Below are 20,910 nucleotides of genomic sequence, written 5' to 3'. Positions count from 1 at the left end.
TCGATAGAAAATCTTTATTAGCTGTCTACTGACTACACTGGGTGTTTGGGATCCCAGGGTTACCCCAAATCTTTCTCAGGATGATCTTTTAGGCACAAATACGTATATCATGGGTTGATATACTTCAGTTAACAAGAACAGTTAGCCAGAAGCAGAACTACAGAAGGCAAAAAGCAAGGTTAGAACACTATAGACTTTGCAAGAACTATGGACTTGGATAGGTCTTTTCCTTTTGTTTTGGGATGTAAAATTCCTGTCTCAGTGCTGAGTTTTATGGCCTGAATGGCACTTCCATTATCGAGTCAGTTGGGCTAAGATTTTGTTACATTTTTGCCTACACTCATATCTGCTCCGTGTGTGTGTGTGTGTGTGTGTGTGTGTGTGTGTGTGTGTGTGTGTTGCTGAGTGGTGCTCATTCTGGGACTGGAGGTTCCAGATGGGTGTGAGCCCACCTGTGGGTTCTGGGAATCAGTGTTCTTTACTGCTGATCGACTTCTCCAGTTCCTGTTGAGAACTTTTACTATTGGTGTGTGGTATAGTTTGTGTATGAGGGCTTCTGGAAGTCAGAGGACAACTTTTGGGAGTCAGTTCTCTCCTTCCACGTTGGCAGACATCAAACTCAAGTTGTCAGTAGTGCACCACAAGCATTCTTTACTGCTGAGCCATCTTGGTGGTTCCTGTAAGGTTTTTATTTCTTCAGTTTCTCTGTATATTGGGGAAGTGGGAAGGAGGCATGAATAAGGAGTCCTTATTTCTTTCATCTCCCTCCAAAATCCAGAGCATCTGTAAAACCCTGCCTAATTTCTAAGCACATCAACTCCCCATATTGAAACAGGTATGTCGTTCAATGTTCAATGGTGTTCACATACCCACAGTTTTCCAGGTCAGATATGCTTTATGACAATGAGTGTTTGGAATCTGCACTGGAAATAAGTTTAAACTTCCTGTGCTAATCACACTTTTCTTAGAACCGATCTATCAGGCTAGGGAAATGGCTTACTATTAAGAGCACTTGCTGCATTACCTACACCCACCTACTTGGTGGTCCACAATGGCCTGTGACTGCAGTTGCAAGCGATCTGATTTCGGTGGGCTCCTGCACACACAGATTATATTACACACACATACAGCCAGAAAGAGAGCGCGAAAGCGAGCTATCAACGATCATTATTACTCCTCAAAGGCCAACCGTTGGTCGTTGGAATTCCTGTCTCGACCTCAAATTACCTTTATTAGCTCAAACAAGGACGTTAAAGCAGCCCTTCTAAATTAAAACTGTGTCTTTGGGGTCCAGGGGTACCACTCCCAAGCTCCACTGCAGGAACCAAGAAGGGAAGCCGGGCTGCGGCTGAGGGAGGGGAGGGGACGACACACAGGACCCGACTACGATGACGCCAGGGGACCGACTTGTCCTCTGTGTCCTTGATCCAGCTGTTGAGCCCGCTGAATTGTTTGCGACCTCGCCTTTCTCCGAATTTCAAACAAAAATCTGGAAAGTGAAGGAAGCCAAACAAAACCCAACCTAAAAAAAACAAAACAAAAACAATAAAAACCAAAAAAACAACAAAAAGAAAAACAAAGGAAAAACAAAGTTGGGCGTGGTGCCGCAGACCCTTACTACCGGTACCTGAGAGGGAGAGATAGGGGGATTGCCTCGAGTTCGAGGCGTGACAGGGGTACATAGCTAGTTCCTGTCTGAAAAATTCCAAGATCCAAAACCAGGACCCCCACAAATAAAAAACCCTGAAGTAAACAAATCCTCAAAATACCCGGATGTAGAAGTAGACGGGGGTGGGGTGGGGTGTGGGGAGGGGAGGAGGCGTGGTTGGTAGTGGAGTGACAGCTTCGACGTGCTTGCGTATCTCGAAGGCGTAGCCAACATCGCGTGGCGATTGGACGAGAGGAGGACCCGCCCCTTCTCACTGATGCCTGTGCGCATGCTCCGCGCCAGCTTCTAGTATTTTCGAGGCTGACGTCGCTGCGGAGTTCAGTTTGCGTCCGGATTTCGACAGTGTAGGTTGCACCAGTCTCCGGTCGCTGGAATCGGGAACCTCACCGGCTCCGGTTCCTGGTCACAGAGGAAGGTGCTCGCTAGGCCTCTCTCGGTCCTTGCGAACGCTTCATCAGTTTAGGGTGAGTGGGGCCGCGCGGTCGGTGACGGGCTTGCCCTTGGTTTTCGCGCACGCGCACCGCGCCCTGCGCGCGTCCGCCTCGGTGATTGACCCTTTCGCTTTGTTGTAGTTCGTAGCCGTTGCGTTTGCGGACGGTTCCCGGTACTGAGAAGGAAGTCATGTCCACGGCCGCCATGTCCAAGTACGTGAACGACATGTGGCCCGGCTCTCCGCAGGAGAAAGCCTCCCCGTCCACCTCGGGCTCGGGCCGCTCCAGCCGCCTGTCGTCGCGCTCCCGCAGCCGCTCTTCGTCCCGCAGCTACGGACACGATTCCCGCAGCTCCAGCCGCTCGTCGTCGCGCAGCCATAGCCGGCCGCGGAGGAGCCGACGGTCCCGATCCCGGTCCCGTAGGCGCCACCAGCGTAAGTACAGGCGCTACTCGCGGTCGTACTCACGCAGCCGGTCCCGGTCCCGCAGCCACCGCTACTACCGAGACAGCCGGTACGAGCGGCCGCGGAGGTACTACCAGTCGCCGTCGCCCTACCGGTCCCGGAGCAGGTCCCGCTCCGGCGGGAGGTCGCATCACAGGAGGTCGTACTACGCGATCACTCGAGGGCGGCGCTACTACGGCTTCGGCCGAACTGTGTACCCCGAGGATCGCCCCCGGTGGAGGGAAAGATCCAGAACCAGGTCGCGCAGCAGGAGCAGAACCCCTTTTCGCTTGAGTGAGAAAGGTGGGTTTTGTCAGGTTGACCAAGTGTGTGCCCTTGGTGGGTCCTGGGGATTGAATTCTGGACGCTAATCGTCGAGTCACCTTCCCGGCCCCGCCCTACGTTTAACTTCCTCAGCGCGCTCTGAGTCAGCCGGGAGTCAGATGGTTGAGAAGTTTAGCTTGGATTTCGTAAGATTAAGCCCAGGACTTCTTAACAATCTAGGCCTGTGTTTATTTTGGTGCCCAAAGTCTTGAGATTTCTTGAAGGGAAAGGAGTTTTTAGTTGGTGATTAGGTGGAATGTAATTTCTCACATACGTCCTTTGACCTTGTGAGTGAAGTCCATGCCGGATGTGATGGTGCAGTAATAGAGTCCATTTATGGCTGTGGTGGCCAAAAAAGAGGAGCCTCACTCTTTCCTGCTGGCTGGCTGGCTGAAGTCAACACTTTTTTTTTCCACATGATAACACTGAAAAAAAAAATAGGTTTTTACTACTTTTTCTGTCAAGTAACATAAGGTAACTTGATGTTGCAAAATAAGTTTGACCTTGTGTGCTGACATTGTATCCAAATTAGTAGTATAGGTAACGGCTATAGATTTACCAAACGCCTTAGTTTACAGAAACAAACACTTAAAGGCAAAAGAGTGCTGTTTGTTTGAGGTAATTCAGGAAAGTTGCTTTTTTTTCTTTCACTATAAAGATTGGGATTTTGTTTGTTTTGTTTTTCGGGGTTTTTTTTTTTGTTGTTGTTGTTTTTCGAGACAGGGTTTTTCTGTGTAGTGGCTGTCCTGGAACTCACTCTGTAGACCAGGCTGGCCTCGGAAATCCACCTGCCTCTACCTCCCGAGTGCTGGGATTAAAGGGGTGAGCTGCCGCCGCCACCACCACCACCCAGCCTTTGTTTTGTTTTTGGAGACAAGGTTTCTCTGTTTTTAGAATTGCTTTACATATAAAGAGGAAAATGTTGTTTTAGAAAAGCTACTTAATTGGTTAAGTTAAGCCTTGAGGAAGGAAATTTAGAGGATAATGAATGTCGTAATGCCCTTAGATCGAATGGAGCTGCTAGAAATAGCAAAAGCCAACGCGGCTAAAGCTCTAGGAACAGCCAACTTCGACTTGCCAGCAAGTCTCCGAGCCAAGGAAGCAAGCCAGGGAACGGCTGTTTCCAGCAGTGGACCAAAGGTGGAGGTAAGTACCTTCAGAAAGCTGTTGCTGGCAGCTTTATTACCCTTTGTCAACGTACACAACCCTTCTGGGACGTCTTTATATCATTTGTCCAGAACAAAACTTTAATCTGACAAATACCAGACAGTCTCACAGTAAACTGGGAGACAATGAACTTCTTTCATTTTGACACTTGGTTTGTTTTTCCACAAAAGTAAAAACAGTATATTGTTATTTCTCCCTCTAGTCTTTAGAGACTGGAGTGTTTTCTCAGTAGTAGTTTTCATGTACACCATTATTTTCCCAAAAGTCTGTGCTCAGCATACAGTATAGTTTATCTGCTTTATTTCTGTCTTATAGAAATCATGAATGTGGTCTCCAGACAGTGATGAAGAAAATCTGTTGGTAATTGATCATGGGTTCAAGTGTCAGAATTTACGGTTACAAACTAAAGCTTAGCCTTTGTTGAATGAAGGTAGTCCATGTGCATGCTAGACTTTGGGCTAGAGACTCTTTGTGTAAGGCAGTTTGAGAGTTCAGCCTAGAGGCACTGTCATGGTGGGGCATCTGTGATCTAGACATAATATATGCAATATATTCCAGATGTTTTGAGAGATTACAGAAGAAGAGGCCTGCTTCACTTGCAGATAAGTTTATTACAATTCTCCAGAGCTACAGAGGCTGTGCATTGGCACATTGCAGTGTACTTCTAAGTTCACTTTTTTATGTGGAACCTGGATCTTAAAATTAATAATTTGGGCTGGGAATGTAACTCAGTTGGTAGAGAACTTGTATGAGGGTGCATAATACCTGGGGTAAACTGTAAACTGGGTTTAGTACCCTACACCTGTGATCCCAGCACTTAGGAGGCTGTCCTTGGACAGCTAAGGGATCTATAGAAGAGACTTGGTCTCAGAAAACTGCTTATAGAAATGTAAGGTAAAAGTTAATAACAGTATAATGAAGATGGTTTGTCTATTGCTAAGTTCTCAGGAGTGTTTAGTATTTGCTCAGGCAAGTACCTAAGAGGTGCTCCTTGATGAATGGATTGCAAATGCCTCAGTTCTTTAGACAAAGAAAAAAATTTTTTTTTTTACTGTATACAAATGATACAAAATGAGTTGTATCTACAACAGGAATCAGGTATTCATGGGGAACTATGCCTAAGTCAATCTTGCTAAGTGGAAAACAGGTTTTTGTTGGTCAGCTGGTTAACTGATAAGAGGTGGAATTTGGTTTGTGGATCTACAGCTGCATTTGCATACAGTTGGGCTTTTTTTTAATACAATATTTTTAAAACTAAGGCTATGTTTAAAATTCTCTTCCTCTTTAGCATTCAGAAAAGCAGACTGAAGATGGAACTAAAAATTCCAGTGAAAAGTCTTCTACACAAAGAAACATAGCCTTCAGCTCAAATGTAAGTGATCCCAAACATTATTTGTGAAAATTGGGTCGGGGTATTATTATGTAGGCTTTGTGTGTGTGTGTGTTAACTTCTGAAGTTGACTTGTGTTTGTCTTACAGAATTCTGTAGCAAAGCCACTGCAGAAAACAACTAAAGCTGCTGCTGAAGAGAAGTCTACAGGATCACCAAAAATAGATAAGAAAAAGAGTCCTTATGGACTGTGGATACCTGTCTAAAGGAAAACTGAGGGCTGGGGTTGCCTAAAGCTGCACTTTACCGAGGGGTCTTTGTCCAGCACTAGCTCGTCTGCCTGAGTAATCACAGCAGTAAATGTGATTAAAATCCATTACAGAAAGAGGCTCAATGGTGACGTGGTCATGGTTGAGGTTTCTTTTGAAGATATGAGGACACAGATGACCCAGAGAATTACATACAGGTGGGAATCTTGTATATACCTGTAAGTATTGTACAGAATCACTTATATACAAAAGTGAATTTTTTAAAGATAACAGTTGTATTTGTATTTTGTATATTTGTTAATAAACTTTTTATTATTTGTCTTGATTTTTATGGATATTGAATGCGACTGTATATATCTGAAGAAGAATCCTTCCTGAAAACAAGACAACACAGGGTTTATGAATTCATACTTTGACTTTTGGTGGTGTGTTGGGGAGGCTGGTTATTTTGTTTCTTATTTATTTATTTATTTATTTATTTCAATGTGTATCCCCTCAGGGCTGGTATTTGGAACACCCATAAGAAGACTCTGTATGTAACTCTGATTCTAGGGGACCCAACATCCTCTTGTTCCATGGGATGCTGCACTGACACACGTGTGCAAACTTCACACACGTAAATCTTTAGAAGAAAGAATGACCTTAAAAAGACTCCAATAGGGGCTGGAGAGCTGGCTTGGGTTAAGAGCACTGACTGCTCTTCCAGAGGTCACTAGTTCAGTTCCCAGCAACCACATGGTGGTTCACAACCATCTGTAATGCCCTCTTCACATTAAATAAATATTTTTTAAAAAGTAGAAAAAAAAAAGACTACAATAGTTGGGAATGGTTTATGATTTTAATTCCAACACTTGAGACAAGTAACAAAGTAGATCCCTGAGGTTTAAGGCCAGCCTGGTCTACATAGTGGGTTCTAGGACACTGAGACTGTTAAACAGTTGCCAGTCTTAAAAGATTCTTATGTTTCACAAATTAATAGCTTGGCTGCATGTTAAAAGTTCCCATTGCCCTGTTTGGGAATTTGCCATTAAGTAATTCCTTTAAAAAGAGTGTGAATGCCTGGTCTACAGAGTGAGTTCCAGTACAGCCAGGGCTATACAGAGAAACCCTGTCTCAGAAAGCATTAGGAAAAGTATGAATTAGTAGCCAGATAATGACTAAGGAGAAGTTAACAATCAAACTCACCAGGATTTGCCGGAGACAGCTGGGAAGCCTGATCTTTGAAGTTTATTGAGCTCCCATCACAGGCATGGTTAGGTCATGGCCATTTGCTGAGAATCTCCGTCTTAGCTCCCTTTTAGAGTTAGAACCTACTAAGATAAGGTGGGTTATCAGGCAAGAGGATGTGACCCTCTAATCTGAGCCGTGTCCAGAGTTTACTGAAATAACAATATTCCCTACTGGGCAGAAAAGGTTTTCTGAACTTTGCCAGGAAACGAAAAAGTACTATGTGTCAGTCCTCAAATATGTTAAATTGACAGTAAAGACATGCTGTATATCTGCATTTTTCACCAAATCAAGCAATGTATTTAAACATTGTTTCCTGTCATTACAATTTGTAGTGTGTCTAGCAGCTGTCTGTAGGCTGGGCTTGTAGCTCAGTTGGTAGAATGCTTGTCTCTCGCAGGCTCTGTCCTGAGTTTCTTTGAATCTAGCATCTGTAACAGTATCTTAGCACTTCTGGAGGCAGCTCAGAGGCCACACACACAAACGAGTCTAAGGCAAAAAATTTTTTTTGGATTTTAATTGTGTTTTGTGTGAGGATATACATAGCTCTGGCTGTCCTGAAACTCACTGTAGACGAGGCTGGCCTTGAACTCCTGCCTTAGTTGCCTTTGTGCTGCTGGTAAAGGCCCGAGCCACCGTGTCTAGTTAAAGTATATAGGAAGCAAGCATGCTTCTGATCACTGGCATGCAGCTGGACAGAACATTCTTGAAAAATTGATCCTATGAGAAATTTAAATACTCAATGTGTATTTCTGGTCACAGTACTTTCTTTGGCCATTCTTTAAGGTAGCAGTGAATAGGTTGATGAACCGGTAGTTACTCAATGAATTATTGTATTTCATATCTAGGTTAATAAGACAAGGTTTTCTGTATAGCTTTGGATGTCCAGACTTGCTTGTGATCCCTCAGGTTCTGGGATTAAAGGTGTGAATAGTTAATCACTATACCTACATGAGAATGAGGAACTGGAAATGTAGCCTAGATGGTAAATAATCCAGCAAGGTTTAGAACATACCCAGAACTTGATCAGAAAGTGAAGATTAGCTGAAGCTAATGAGGGAACAGGTATTAATTACAGCAGAAGCAGGGGGATCTCTGAGTTCAAGGCCAAGATGGTCTTCAGTGAGTTCCAGGACAGACAGGACTGTATAGGGAGACTCAAGAAACAAAGACCAAAAGAAAGTTGGTTCAGTGAATGACAGTGATAGCAACTGAAGATGGTGATAGATTTGTCAATAAAGACATTCACTATGTGCTAGTTTACATATAAAACTACAAGTGTAGAAAGGAGACATCTCACAGGGACATAGTCACAGGATGGAGATAGCTCAGTGGCTGAGTGTGGGCTGCTCTTGTAAGAAGCCCCAAGTCTGGTTCCTGGCACACATTTCACAGTTTACCAATTGAAACTAGTTCCAGGAAATTCAAAGCCTGGCTGCTACACTGAAATGTGCATACACACACTCAAAAATAAAAGTTTTGAGGCTGGAGAGATGGCTTCGTAGGTAAGAGCACTGGCTGTTATGAGAGACATTTCCATTCCCAGAATCCTCGTGGTGGCTCAGGACCATCATAACTATAGTTTCAGGGGATCCAACACCCTCATCTGACCTCTGTGGGCACCAGGTATGCAGGTGGGGCATATACATAATGCAGGCAAAACACCCATACATATAAAAATTAGGCAGTAACTTCCTCATTGAGAGGCAAGTATTTCCCTCTCAGTAACATGTTACTAGATTTGTGGGGATTTTGATTTGTGTGCCACTTAGACTCTACTCACCTGCCCCACCTCTTCCACTCAAGTACCTCATTCCTCTTTAATACAGACAGGGTTTTCTGTATAGCTCCTGGAACTCTGTAGACCAGGCTGGCCTTGAACTCACAGAGATCATCTTGCCTTGCCTCCCAAGTGCTAGGATTAAAGTCATGTGCTACCACGGACCAGCAGCTTTTATTTTGAGGCATCTCAATGTGTCACTTGGCCTAGAACTCACTGGGTAAAGCTGACTGAGCTGTAACTCACAGGGTTAAAGGTGAGTGCCACTATGCCCGGCTTGTAGGACTCTGGTTGCCGGGCAGTGGTGGTGCATGCCTGTAATCCCAGCACTTGGGAGGCAGAGGCAGGCCAGCCTGGTCTACAGAGTGAGTTCCAGGACAGCCAGAGCTACATAGAGAAACCCTGTCTCGAAAAACAAGAAAAAACAAAACAACAAAAAAAGAAGGGACCCTGGCCAGGTCTAGCATGGTGAATATGGCTTTGGCAGGCCTTGCCCTTCTCATTCTTGCTACCTTGCTAAAAACCAATAGATTACATTTTTCAAGCTGGCCATCAAAGTCTACTATATGGCCACTTCCTCCTCCTGAAGCTGACCACCAAGGTCCAGTTATCAAAATATTGAAATCCAGCAACCAAAAGCCTCCTTTGGCTACTCTAATTAATATTCCCAATTAAAATTAAACACTTCGCCGGGCGGTGGTGGCGCACGCCTTTAGTCCCAGCACTTGGGAGGCAGAGGCAGGCGGAGTTTGAGGCTAGCCTGGTCTACAGAGTGAGTTCCAGGACAGCCAAGGCTATACAGAGAAACCCTGTCTCGAAAAACCAAAAAAAAAAAAAAAAAAAAAAAAAAAATTAAACACTTCATCCTAACATGGGCTTCCCCCTTTACCTTTGTAAACCATCATTTAGTCCCTCCCTCTCCCTCCGGGGACAAATATCTCTTATTCTCTCTTGCCCTCCTTCTCCTCTCTGTACCCTTCCCTGTCTCCCACTTTTTCTATTCTCTTTGTCACTTATCCCTGCCTTCTGTCCTTCTAGAGCAAATAAATCTTTGTGCTAAATACTTGGTCTTGGGGGATCCTGAACTGATACTTTTCCTTTCATAGCTTGCATTTAACTTTTAAAAAAAGATTTCGTGGGGTTTTGTTTGTATTTTTTACTTTTGTTTTTGAAGAGCAAGCAAAGTTTTATTAAGCTTGAGAAGTAGCTCTCTACTGGGGAGGGGACTCAAAAGAGAGTTGTCCACAATTTGCGTTTTTTCTTGTGAGTCAATTAAACTTAAGCTTTAATTTAGATAGTCAATGAAATAAAGGGTCATGCCTTATAGCACTGGCTAGCCTAGAAGTCACTGTGTTGCCTTGGCAAGCCTCTTACTTGGTAATTCTCCTGCCTCCACCTGCTGGGACCCTAGGAGTGTGCCACCACAGCTGATTTGGACCCATATATTTTTACACTTAAGGTATGACTTTTTCATTTCTACATATAATTAGTAGTTGACGGATTAGAAAGGTACACGTTTCATATATCCCTGTCGTATTTTTGAATTATCTTAGTGACGTTAGTAGTTACTGTGGTACTGGAATGAGAGTGAACAATATGGAGCCGGCCTTGCTCTCCAGCAGTTAGTAACATCAGAAAATTATCTACTGTATGGAAGGGACTTAATGCAGATGAGACTCAGGAGAGACAAGGTTCTTTAGAGCTGGTGGCAGGACACGCAGTCCCCAACCATGTATTCCATTCTAACACAGGTTCTGAGCACTTCCTCGCCCCGCCTTTGCCCCAGGGTATTCGCGCCTGCGCATGACCACATCTCGCGTCAGCCCCTCCCACTAAAAGGAGAAAAAAAACCTGACGCCACGCCGGAGGGCGGGACTCGCGGCCGCCGGAAGTGATCAGTGTTGTTGACGGAAGTAGAAAGAAGGCTGTAATGGCGGCTGAAGCTGAAGTTGTGGTGAGTACCACCGGCTTCGCGTAGGTGTTAGTCTGGGAGACGCGGGGACGGGGGGACATGGGGCGAATCTGGGTGCGGCTACCAGGGAAGCCGGGGTGTCGGGCCCAGGCCTGCGCCGTGGCCGTAGGCAGATGCCGAGCCTGAAGCCGGGTATGACAGCAGGTAGCCGCGGACGGCGGGGAAAACAGGCCCTTGGCGCCCGAGGAGCTGGCGGCGCAGAAGCGAGAGCAGAGGCTGCGCAAGTTCCGTGAGCTGCATCTGAAGCGGGTGAGTGGCGGGGCCACCCAGCCGGGCCAGCCGGGAGCGGGGCTGGAGGAGGAAGGCGCACCAGATCTGGACGGGGCAGGACCAGACCCGCCGGTGGTCTGGACTCTGGTTGAGATCGCTCTGACTTGTGTCAAAAGCCCCACCCGCTTGCTCCACCCGCTCACACCCACATGTCTGGGTTTATGTTAGGTTTTCCCGCTTAATGCATGATTCTTCATTTTCATCTAGGGAAATATTTAGTTAGAAATAGGAAAGAACTCAGTAAGACCTTTCTCACCTTAAAAACGGGGAGCACACACGTTCCCTCTTTTCCCAGTTCAGACTCAAAAAAGTATAATTTATTTTCCATCTCTTGTTTGCATACCCACTCAAATCCTAAGCATGGCTGCCCAGACACTCGGGACATTAACATTCTTTCTCTGAAAACAGCTCCCACTCCCCCATGTGACTGCTTGCCCAGCTGACCCTTTTGCTGAACCTGCTTGTTTTCTTGGGATGTAATTCAAATGGCATGGCAGTATCCTTAGTGTCTCCCTTCTAGCACCTGCCAAGATTTACAGCCTGTTTGACTTGCTTTTTGTCTTGAGCCATTAATAAGATGTTTCTTGGGTTGGCCAGATGACTCAGTGTTTAGAGGCCCTTGTACAAGCCTGGCCACCAGAGTTTAATGCCTGAAACTCAGGTAGAAGTGGAAGGAGAGGGGCTGGTGAGATGGCTCAGTGGTTAAGAGCATTGACTGCTCTTCCAAAGGTCATGAGTTCAAATCCCAGCAACCACATGGTGGCTCACAACCATCCATAATGAGATCTGATGCCCTCATATGGGTGTCTGAAGACAGCTACAGTGTATTTACATAAAATAAATATTTAAATAAATAAATAAATTCTTTAAAAAAAAAAAAAAAGAAGAAGAAGTGGAAGGAGAACCGGACTTCACAGGGTTTTCCACAGAGCTCTACAGAGGCTGAGGCATGTGTGAGCACACAGAAATGAGAAGTTGTATTTGTGGTGTTGTATGTATGTGTGCTCAAGTGTCATGGAGTCTGTGTAGATGACAGAGGACTACAGGAGTGAGTTTGTTTCTCCTTCCATAATGTGACTTCTGGGGATTGGAGTCATCCGGCTATGTGGCAGTCACCCTTACCCATTGAGCCATCTTGCTGGCTCAAAACAACTTTTTTTTTTTTAAATGGTCTTTGAGCTGGGCAGTGGTGGCGCACGCCTTTAATCCCAGCACTTGGGAGGCAGAGGCAGGTGGATTTTTGAGTTCGAGGCCAGCCTGGTCTACAGAGTGAGTTCTAGGACAGCCAGGGCTACACAGAGAAACCCTGTCTCGAAAAAAAAAAATGGTCTTTGAGCCTCCAAGAATATAAAACAACACAAATGAGCCAACACTCCTCTGAAAATTTACATTGTAGACAGTGGTTCTTGACCTTCTTCATGCTGTGGTGACACCCAACCAGAAAACTATTTTGTTGCTGGTTCATAACTGTAATTTTGTTGCTGTAAATAGCTGGTATGTAGGCTATCTGATATATGACCCTTGTTGGTGTCAAGACCCACAGGCTGAGAACCACTGTTCTACATGGTGAGGATCAAAGCTAGGCTTAGTGGATCAAGCAGTTAATGCTGCAGAAGCATTAAGGTCAGAGTTCAGATACCCAGAATCCACATAAATGCTGGGTGGGTGTGGTGGCCTGCCTTTAATCCCAGCACTGTGGTGACAGAGACAGGACCTCTGGAGCAAGCTGAGTAATCAGGCAGACTAGCAAACCTCTGAGGTCAAGTGACCATTCTTGCTTCACTGTGTAAGGCAGAGACCAATTGAGTATGCCCAACATCAGTTCTAGCATTCACATGTGTGTGTACCTGCACATGTGTGTCCATATTATACATGTGAACATACACAACACAAACACACTCAAGAAATATTCAAAGCCAGTCTTCACATGCTAAGCAAAAACTCTAGTCCACAAATATTTCTGTCCAGAAAAAGTTAATAAATCACTGTTTGTGAATGTTGGCTTATAGAGGGAGTGTTACAGACGGCATGCCTGGAGCTTGGAAAGCTGGCTCCCTGGATCAGATGTCACCAATCTGCGGCCTACCTAATATGTAACCTACGTTTTCCTTACACTAGTGTACCCTGGTGGCTTGCAGTTGCCGTTTCTGTGCTTGGGGAGTTTGTAGGCTCCTTGGTGGTCACTATGTAAGGTGATTGAGATGAAGCCTGGAGTACATTGGTCGATGCTGTAAACCAAAACAACAGAAGATGCTAGTTTTACACAGTGCTAAGTTTGTCTGAATGAGAGCTCTTACTTCCTCGGTGGGTGTTCCTTTCCCTTGTCATGGAGGAGCCTTCTAAAATATTGACTATGAACGGTTTAGAGGCAAAGAGGCATAAAAGCCTCCAATCCAAACCTAGGCTTTAAAAAAGGGGCGGGGGGGGTAAAAGGAGCCCATCTTTCAGGCCAGTAAGATACTCAGTGAGTGTTTAGCACTTGCTATGAGAAGACTAAGGACCTATGTTTGATTCCCAGAATCCACTTGGTGGAAGAAGAGAACTGATGCCTGGGAGCTGACCTCTGACCTGCACACAAACTGCATGGGGTATATGTGCCCACACAAAGACAAATACATTCATAAAAAAGGTTTTAAATAAGGTTTTAAAAAAAAAATCTGTGATTGCTACTGTACCATGGCGGGTGCAGTGAGGGTGCTTTGCCAACCTTTATTCTGAACTCCTTATGCAAGGGGCCACTCAACAGAACAGTCGGGGTGATGGAGCCCTCGGGCCCTGGAATAACAGCTCTACAGCACAGCAGTCTCATTCTCTGTTAAATCTCCTCAGTCTGTTCCTGTCCTGGAACTCACTCTATAGACCAGGCTGGTCTCGAACTCAGAAATCCGCCTGCCTCTGCCTCCCAACATTTGCTGGTTTTTATTGCTTGCAGCATAAACGGGGTCCCTTAGTCACTGCAGATAAGACAGGTCTATTTGGGTCCCTCTCCTGTTTTACCTGATGGCCTTTTCTCTTCTGGCTTTAGAATGAAGCTCGTAAGTTAAATCATCAGGAAGTTGTGGAAGAAGACAAAAGACTTAAGTTGCCTGCAAACTGGGAAGCCAAGAAAGCCCGTTTGGAGTGGGAGCTCCAGGAAGAAGAAAAGAAAAAGGTTAGGAAGCCTCCACCCCTCCCTCCATTGAGCCAGGACAGGCTGGAAGCCTGTAGGTAGAGGGGCCACTTGCCTAAGGGAACCTTTCTTTGCTTGTCTTCAGGAATTCTGTGAGTTAACATCTGCAAAACGTTTCAAAAAGTTCTGACTTCTGTTCCGTTCTGTTGTTGATTTTATTACATTTTTGTTTTGTATGTGTGTGGGCTCAAGCGTGGAGGGCAGAGCACAGCGTAGTGGAGTCAGTTCTCCATGTTCTCCTGATGCAGCGCTCAGGTGGTGAGCTTGGCAGCGAACACCTGGGTCCCCTGAGCCGCCCCCATAGCCTGCTTCTTGGTATTTCGATGGGTCAAATTGTTAACCGTGCTGTGTCACACCTATAGTTCAGCACTTGGGAGCTGAAGTGGAAGGATTGCTTTGAGTTTGAGGTCAGCCTGGGCTCAAAAACCAAACAATGCAAGTGCATGCTGTGTAGCAGGGTGGGTAGCGATACCCGTCTTTGCAGGAGTGTGCAGCTCGAGGGGAGGACTACGAGAAGGTGAAGCTGCTGGAGATCAGTGCGGAGGACGCTGAGAGGTGGGAGAGGAGGAAGAAGAAGAAGAATCCCGACTTGGGGTTTTCAGGTACAGCTGGCCGGGGCTGATCTCTGCTTTACCGTGTGGGCCTGTTGGTCCAGGGCTTCTGCTTTAGTGAGAACGCACGCCCTTTGAGCTTCATTCGTGGAATACTCAGGAGGCCAAGAAAAACCCCAGGCTGCCTGTCAGTCTGCTGGCTGCCTTGGTCCTTAGTGTAAAGGTAGCCTTTGTTGTTTAGCCAGTTTGTTCTTCAGGCTTACTGTAGCCCAGGCAGTCTGCAAACTCAGGTCCTCCTGCCTCTGCCTCCTGAGGGGTGCAGGAAGGTGCCACCTCAGCAGCCTGTTGGGTAGAGGCTGTGCTTAGGGTAGTGCCCCTGTGCATGCAGGACAGTGGGCGTTTTGAGTTTTATAAGTAATGCCCACATAAGGACACAGGTCCCCTCTGCTTCTCATATTGTTTAGATTATGCTGCTGCCCAGTTACGCCAGTATCACCGGCTGACCAAGCAGATCAAACCTGACATGGAAAGCTATGAGCGACAGAGACAGAAGTAGTAAGTCCTTGGGCAGAATGCAAGGCTGTTCTGGGGAGTGGGGTGTAAGCAGATTGTTAAAGACACATGTGTAAATACAGTCTAGTTAAAGGAGTTATTTACTTGAGACATTTCTATTCTGTGGTTTGGGCTGTCCTTAAACTCACAGCAATCCTCCTGCCTCATTGTCCTGAGTGCTGCGATTATATGTTTGCCAACTTGCCTGACCAAACTCAATTTATTGATGAATCGAGTCTTATCAATGGCCGTCTCTTGATGATATTATTTACTGTTCTTGTCATTGAACAGCATTTGGGCCCTGACTTTCCTTGGAGAGAGCCTCCGTGCGAGGGCTGGCTTATAGGTGTGCTCACCCAGCCTGGCTCATCCTTGGAGAGCCTGCATTTTCTCCTTTTTCCTTTCCTGTGTAATAAGTATATTTCTGTGTTGTCTCTCATTACCAGTGGTAGTATAGTTTGAAATTAGACTGGAGTACTTCTGTCTGACTGGAAATTTTTCTTGCTGTCTTCTCAGTGGAGAAGATTTTTTCCCGACATCCAACAGTCTTCTCCATGGGACACACGTACCTTCCTCAGAGGAAATTGACAGAATGGTTTTAGATCTGGAAAAGCAGTAAGTACTCAGCAGAGAGCATGGGGTGCACCATACGTCACGAGAGAGTGGAAGGCAGTTCAGAGCAGAAGGTGGTTGGATGCCTTACTCCTAGGGGTTGGGAGGCAGAGGCAGGTCGATCTGTGGGGTCAAGCATAAAGAGGTCTAGGGAAGGGATTCAGGACGCATAACTCCTTTCCTTCCCTTAGGATTGAAAAGCGAGACAAGTACAGCCGAAGACGCCCGTACAATGATGATGCGGACATCGACTACATCAACGAGAGGAACGCCAAGTTCAACAAGAAGGCAGAGAGGTTCTACGGGAAGTACACAGCCGAGATCAAGCAGAACCTGGAGAGGGGGACGGCCGTGTGACCCGCCCTCGGCTAATTCAAACTTCTACGTGGGACCAGTTCGTTTACTGGTCACACTTACCCCCTGCCTCCCCACCGGGCATTCTGAAATAAATGTCTTTTCTCACCTTTTCCACATGCATATGTCCGCATTTTAGTGCTTGGATAGACGATGTATTTCTTGTATTGAGTGATGTTTTGTAAAAATCTAATTTGTATAAATCCTAACTATTATTTTTCTATGAATTTTAAATTTGCATAACCATATAACCTTTGAATTCTTGGGGCTTAGATGTACACAGGTGTAGTCACTGCTGCTTTGAGGGTTGGTAGGAAGTAGACAGGCTACAGCTGGGCTTTGGGACTGGCCAGGTGAGGACTAGGAAGCAGAGGCTGTCCAGACAGATGCTCCTGGAGTTCTGGCACCGCCTGCCCAGGACTGGAGTTGGAGGGAGTTGGAGGTTGTGGCTGTCAGACGTGCACACTCCCTTTTTAAAGAACAATAAAATGCTTTGGAATAGAGTCTCGAACCATGTCTGTAATTTAAACATGTGAGTACTTACACAAGTGTGGGAGTATTTGTTACAAGTCACCTAAGGCTGAGTGGTGGTTGACTTTCACCAACCTTTGCAGAGCTCCTGTGCTCAACCTGGGATCTGAGGACCTGAAAGAACAGGGTGGACTGCCGTCTAATGTATAGACAACCTAACTTCAGTTTCAGTGTACTTTTTTATATATTTATTTTGGTTTTTCGAGACAGGGTTTCTCTGTGTAGCCCCAGCTGTCCTGGAACTCACTCTGTAGACCAGGCTGGCCTACAGAAATCCACCTGCCTCAGCCTCCCAAGTGCTGGGATTAAAGGTGTGTGCCACCACTGCCCGGCAGACAGTAACACACATTTTTTTATGTATATGGATACACTCTAGCTGTCTTCAGACACACCAGAAGAGAGCATTGGATCTCATTACAGATGGTTGTAAGACACTATGTGGTTGCTGAGAATTGAACTCGGGACCTCTGGAAGAGCAGTCGGTGCTCTTAACCACTAGGCCATCTCTCTAGCCCTTCAGTGTACTTTTATACACAAATGAAAGAAAGCAGTGATCCGAGGAAGGTTGTTTCAGTTCAGAAAAACATGATCAGAAAAATGTACACAAATGCCAGGAAACACATACTAAACTTGCACTAGCTAGCTGGGAACAAGCCTAAGCTATAAGGCCTACTCTTTCATAATTAATAAAAGGTGAAAGGTAAAAAATGCTGAGCTCCTGGCCAGGCAGGCACTCACGGGTGCAGAGACTGTTAGCTTGGAATTTACTCTGTGGGCGGGGGAGGGGAGAGCAAACAGGGTTTCTTAGCTTGTACAGGGGATGAGCAAGGGTTCCAACCAAATATCCCTACCTCTGGGTATAAGGGAACCGATTCAGGTCTGACTTAATTCCCACTGAAGAGGGATGGGTGTGTACTCAGTGGGAGGTACTGCTGCAGAAGCATTTGCCTGACCATTAGTGGGAAGCTTCCGGAATCCCGTTCCTGGAGGAAGAGGGGAAGTCAAGGAGCTAGGAGAAAAAAACACAGATTAGTATTACCATGTGAAGAGTGAAGGCTGTCAGAAAGACGGGAGCAAAGTTGCGTCCTGGTTGTATTCAGAGTTCTTCAGACAATTGTGTGCAGTGACCTTCCTGCTCTCCCTCTTCACCAGCTCAGACCTGATGTAGTAGCCGCACTTCTCCCCTCCAGGAACGTGCAGGTGTCACCCTGGTCCGTCATGAGGAGGATACGGGCTCTCTAGTTTTGTAGGGTCATCGAAGCTTTTAAGAATCTTATTAAATTTACAAAAAGATATGTTTTAGACATGTTTAGTGTAGGGGGAGATTGTGTCTGTGTGAGTTTGACTACCTGTGTGTATATTTGAGTGTGTGTGTGTGTGTGTGTGAGAGAGAGAGAGAGAGAGAGAGAGAGAGAGAGAGAGAGAGAGAGAGAGAATATGTCTGTGTGTACTCAAGGAAAAAATGAACTTCTGCTAAGAATCAACCTGAATTTGAGTCCCAGGACTGGCATGGTAGAGAACCAATTCCAGAAAGTTGTTCTCTGATACACACACACACACACACACACACACAGAGAGAGAGAGAGAGAGAGAGAGAGAGAGAGAGAGAGAGAGAGAGAGAGAGAGTAAAAAGAAATTAATAAACTGTGAGCGGATACTCTCATAATTTTAAAATTGAGAGGCAGGAGGATTGCCATGAGTTCCAGGCCAACCTGAGCTATGTGGTGACTGGAGGAGACCGGTTAGGAATGGTTCTGTCTGAGCCCACAAAGGGTCTGTTTATGGAGGCTGGTCGGTGACTGGTTCACTGACTGGTTTATTGACTGGTTTACTGACTGATTTATTGACAGGTTCAGTGGTTTGAGGGCTTAGGGCCACTCCGTCTTTCCGGTTTGGCATCTCCCAGCAGAATCATATTGGCCATCTTTTTCTTCTTTAATATATAGCTTGTGGTGGCTGGGTATATTATCCTCATGAGTTAGCGGAAGAGGGAGAGGGTTGGGGTGTTCCCAAAAGGGTGTCCTGGACAGCTTTTTGGCATCTGACTTTCAGGGAGCAGCAGCTGTTTGGGGAGCTATATAGGTGGGTGGAGTGCGCTGGTGAAAGGCTTGCTAACCCCACTGAATGGGCCTATGTACTGCAATCCCAGTTCACAGCATGAAGTTACAGGCTCATCTCAAACCCCCTTCTTGAGACACTAAAGCATCTTGATCCCGAACCAGTCTTGTGGCTGAGCTCAAAGTTGAGGCTCATGGGTGGAATTCCCCTTCATGGGAAGGCAGCCTGCATGGACCATCTTTCCCAGACAATCACGGCATTTCAGGTGGGCACAAATGCCTCAGCTGGAGACCAAGAATGGCCCAGAAACTTACATGATGCCGTGTTGAGAGCCAGGATTCTGCAGAGGGTTTTCAGGAGTCGTTTTGTTATCTCACTTAAGATTCTATATCCGAAAGATTCCAGTCCCTGCAGTACTGACTGTCAGGGTTGCTGTGAACACTGTCTAGCTTGTAGAGGCCTCTGAGGAGGGGGTTCTATGCTCCTGAAGTCCCTCCAAACTGGAACTTGGGAGCCAGCAGGCAGGGAGACAGAGGGAAGGTGTGGTGGCCAGTCCTGTGGGGACCATCACATCTGCTGGGCAGTCAAGTGCCTGCTCTGAGAATTTTCCAAACCCCTCCCACGCAGCTCACCAGAGAACACCCTGCAACTGGGTTTTCATCATTGGCTTCACAGCATATGCCCAGTAGCTTCAGCTCACTGAGGCTGGTGGTTAACAGGTTCTCCTCCACTGAAACTCATAGCTGGGCCTCGTTCACTCCCCTCGCTAGGACAGACAGAATCATCCCCTCAGTACAAAATCTTACCTCATTACCTGCTCTGGGATCAAACCTGATGGAGAAAGACCATACCACGCAGGTCCTACGTGCCAGGGCTCCAGATCTCAGGACTTCCAAGTGTGTTCATTCCAGAGCTTTATTCCATCAAAGCACAACCCCAGGCAGACACGTGGCTACATTGGCATGCGTGCAGCATGTGTGTAGGACGGGGGCCCAGTGGAGATCTGAGCGGAGCTAATTAGCTGTCAGCTGTTTCGCATCTGGAGATCAAATATAAACTGCTGGCATCAAAAAACTGTTCCGGTTGGTCCCTGTCATCTCTGTTCTCCTGGTACCACGCCATCCTTTGTAGCGTGGCTCTAATGCTTCTCCATCCTGACAAAATTGCAGCAGCAGCCAAGCTGGGAGTCTAAGTCATCTGCTGTGGGTGGCTGTGTGTTCCTTTATTTGGTGCAGGCTAGAGTTAGGGACCTGGATCTTGGTGGGGACAGGCAAGAGGGAGTGGGTAATTGCCCTTTGGCAGAATATAATTTCCTTCCCTTTCCTTTTTTTCTTTTTTTGGCATGTGCATGATGTGTGTATGGATATGTGTCTGCATGTGTGCTCTCACATGCATAGAGCCTTTTCGAGACAATGTCTTGCTATGTAGCCTATGGTCCTCCTGTCTAAGCCCCACGAGGCATCACAGGCACAGGACACTATGCCTACATCAGATTGCAATGTTCAGAGAGAAAAGTCAAAGTACTCTGAAGGGAATTTTGGATGCACAGTAGAAACTAAGTACAGACTCAGGCCAATGTGGATATGACTCAAAAATGAAATTTTGACAATTTCTTTCTTTCTTTCTTTCTTTCTTTCTTTCTTTCTTTCTTTCTTTCTTTTAGATTTATTTATTATATGTGATTACACTATTGCTATCTTCAGACACATCAGAAGAGGGCATCGGATCTCATTACAGATGGTTATGAGCCATCATGTGGTTGCTGGGAATTGAACTCAGGACCTCTGGAAGAGCAGTCAGTGCTCTTAGCTGCTGAGCCATCTCTCCAGCCCAATTTTGACAATTTCATTCATTCATAGACAGATTTTCAGGTACTCTAGGCTGGTCTTGAACTCCCTCTGTAGGTGAAGATGACCTTGAATTCCTCACCTCCTTGTCTCCACCTCTGGAATGCTGAGATTCCACCACCGATCTCAGCTTAGGCAATGCATGGATCTTGCCCATGGCTTTTTTTTTTTTTTTTGTTTTTTTTTTTTTTGTTTTTTTCGAGACAGGGTTTCTCTGTGTAGCCCTGGCTGTCCTGGAACTCACTCTGTAGACCAGGCTGGCCTCGAACTCAGAAATCCACCTGCCTCTGCCTCCCAAGTGCTGGGATTAAAGGCGTGCACCACCACTGCCCGGCTTGCCCATGGCTTTCTTCA

General features: G+C 46.1%; 2 protein-coding genes and 1 long non-coding RNA gene across 5 annotated transcripts; 2 read left to right on the top strand and 1 right to left on the bottom strand.

The window, feature by feature from the left end:
* On the bottom strand, positions 1–1,819 carry LOC143442320 (uncharacterized). The gene is made up of 2 exons (XR_013110389.1): positions 1,628–1,819; positions 1–1,522 (listed from the first exon to the last, which is right to left on the bottom strand). It is a non-coding gene; the product is annotated as an uncharacterized LOC143442320 (long non-coding RNA).
* Positions 1,820–1,961: 142 nt separating this feature from the next.
* Rsrp1 (arginine and serine rich protein 1) lies at positions 1,962–5,958 on the top strand. Of its 2 annotated transcripts, XM_034502704.1 has the most exons (5): positions 1,962–2,133; positions 2,242–2,846; positions 3,874–4,013; positions 5,323–5,406; positions 5,514–5,958. In XM_034502704.1, exons 2-5 carry the CDS (start codon positions 2,291–2,293, stop codon positions 5,628–5,630), a joined length of 897 nt encoding a protein of 298 aa, XP_034358595.1. In that variant the 5' UTR covers positions 1,962–2,133; positions 2,242–2,290; the 3' UTR covers positions 5,631–5,958. The 2 variants fall into 2 exon arrangements, 1 of the variants encoding a protein (XP_034358595.1); XR_013110388.1 differs by lacking the exon at positions 5,514–5,958 and having other exon boundaries at positions 1,971–2,133; positions 3,874–4,394; positions 5,323–5,379.
* Positions 5,959–10,437: 4,479 nt separating this feature from the next.
* Syf2 (SYF2 pre-mRNA splicing factor) lies at positions 10,438–16,623 on the top strand. Of its 2 annotated transcripts, none has more exons than XM_034504073.2 (7): positions 10,438–10,594; positions 10,754–10,861; positions 13,908–14,033; positions 14,536–14,653; positions 15,067–15,157; positions 15,671–15,769; positions 15,958–16,623. In XM_034504073.2, exons 1-7 carry the CDS (start codon positions 10,571–10,573, stop codon positions 16,121–16,123), a joined length of 732 nt encoding a protein of 243 aa, XP_034359964.1. In that variant the 5' UTR covers positions 10,438–10,570; the 3' UTR covers positions 16,124–16,623. The 2 variants fall into 2 exon arrangements, with proteins under 2 accessions (XP_034359964.1, XP_034359965.1); XM_034504074.2 differs by having other exon boundaries at positions 10,446–10,594; positions 10,757–10,861.
* Positions 16,624–20,910: the final 4,287 nt, after the last annotated feature.

The sequence above is a fragment of the Arvicanthis niloticus genome, chromosome 5, assembly GCF_011762505.2.
Source record: "Arvicanthis niloticus isolate mArvNil1 chromosome 5, mArvNil1.pat.X, whole genome shotgun sequence".
Taxonomy (NCBI): Eukaryota; Metazoa; Chordata; class Mammalia; order Rodentia; family Muridae; genus Arvicanthis; species Arvicanthis niloticus.
The sequence above is the reverse complement of the archived record's forward strand: the minus strand, read 5'-3'. Positions and strand labels throughout refer to the sequence as shown.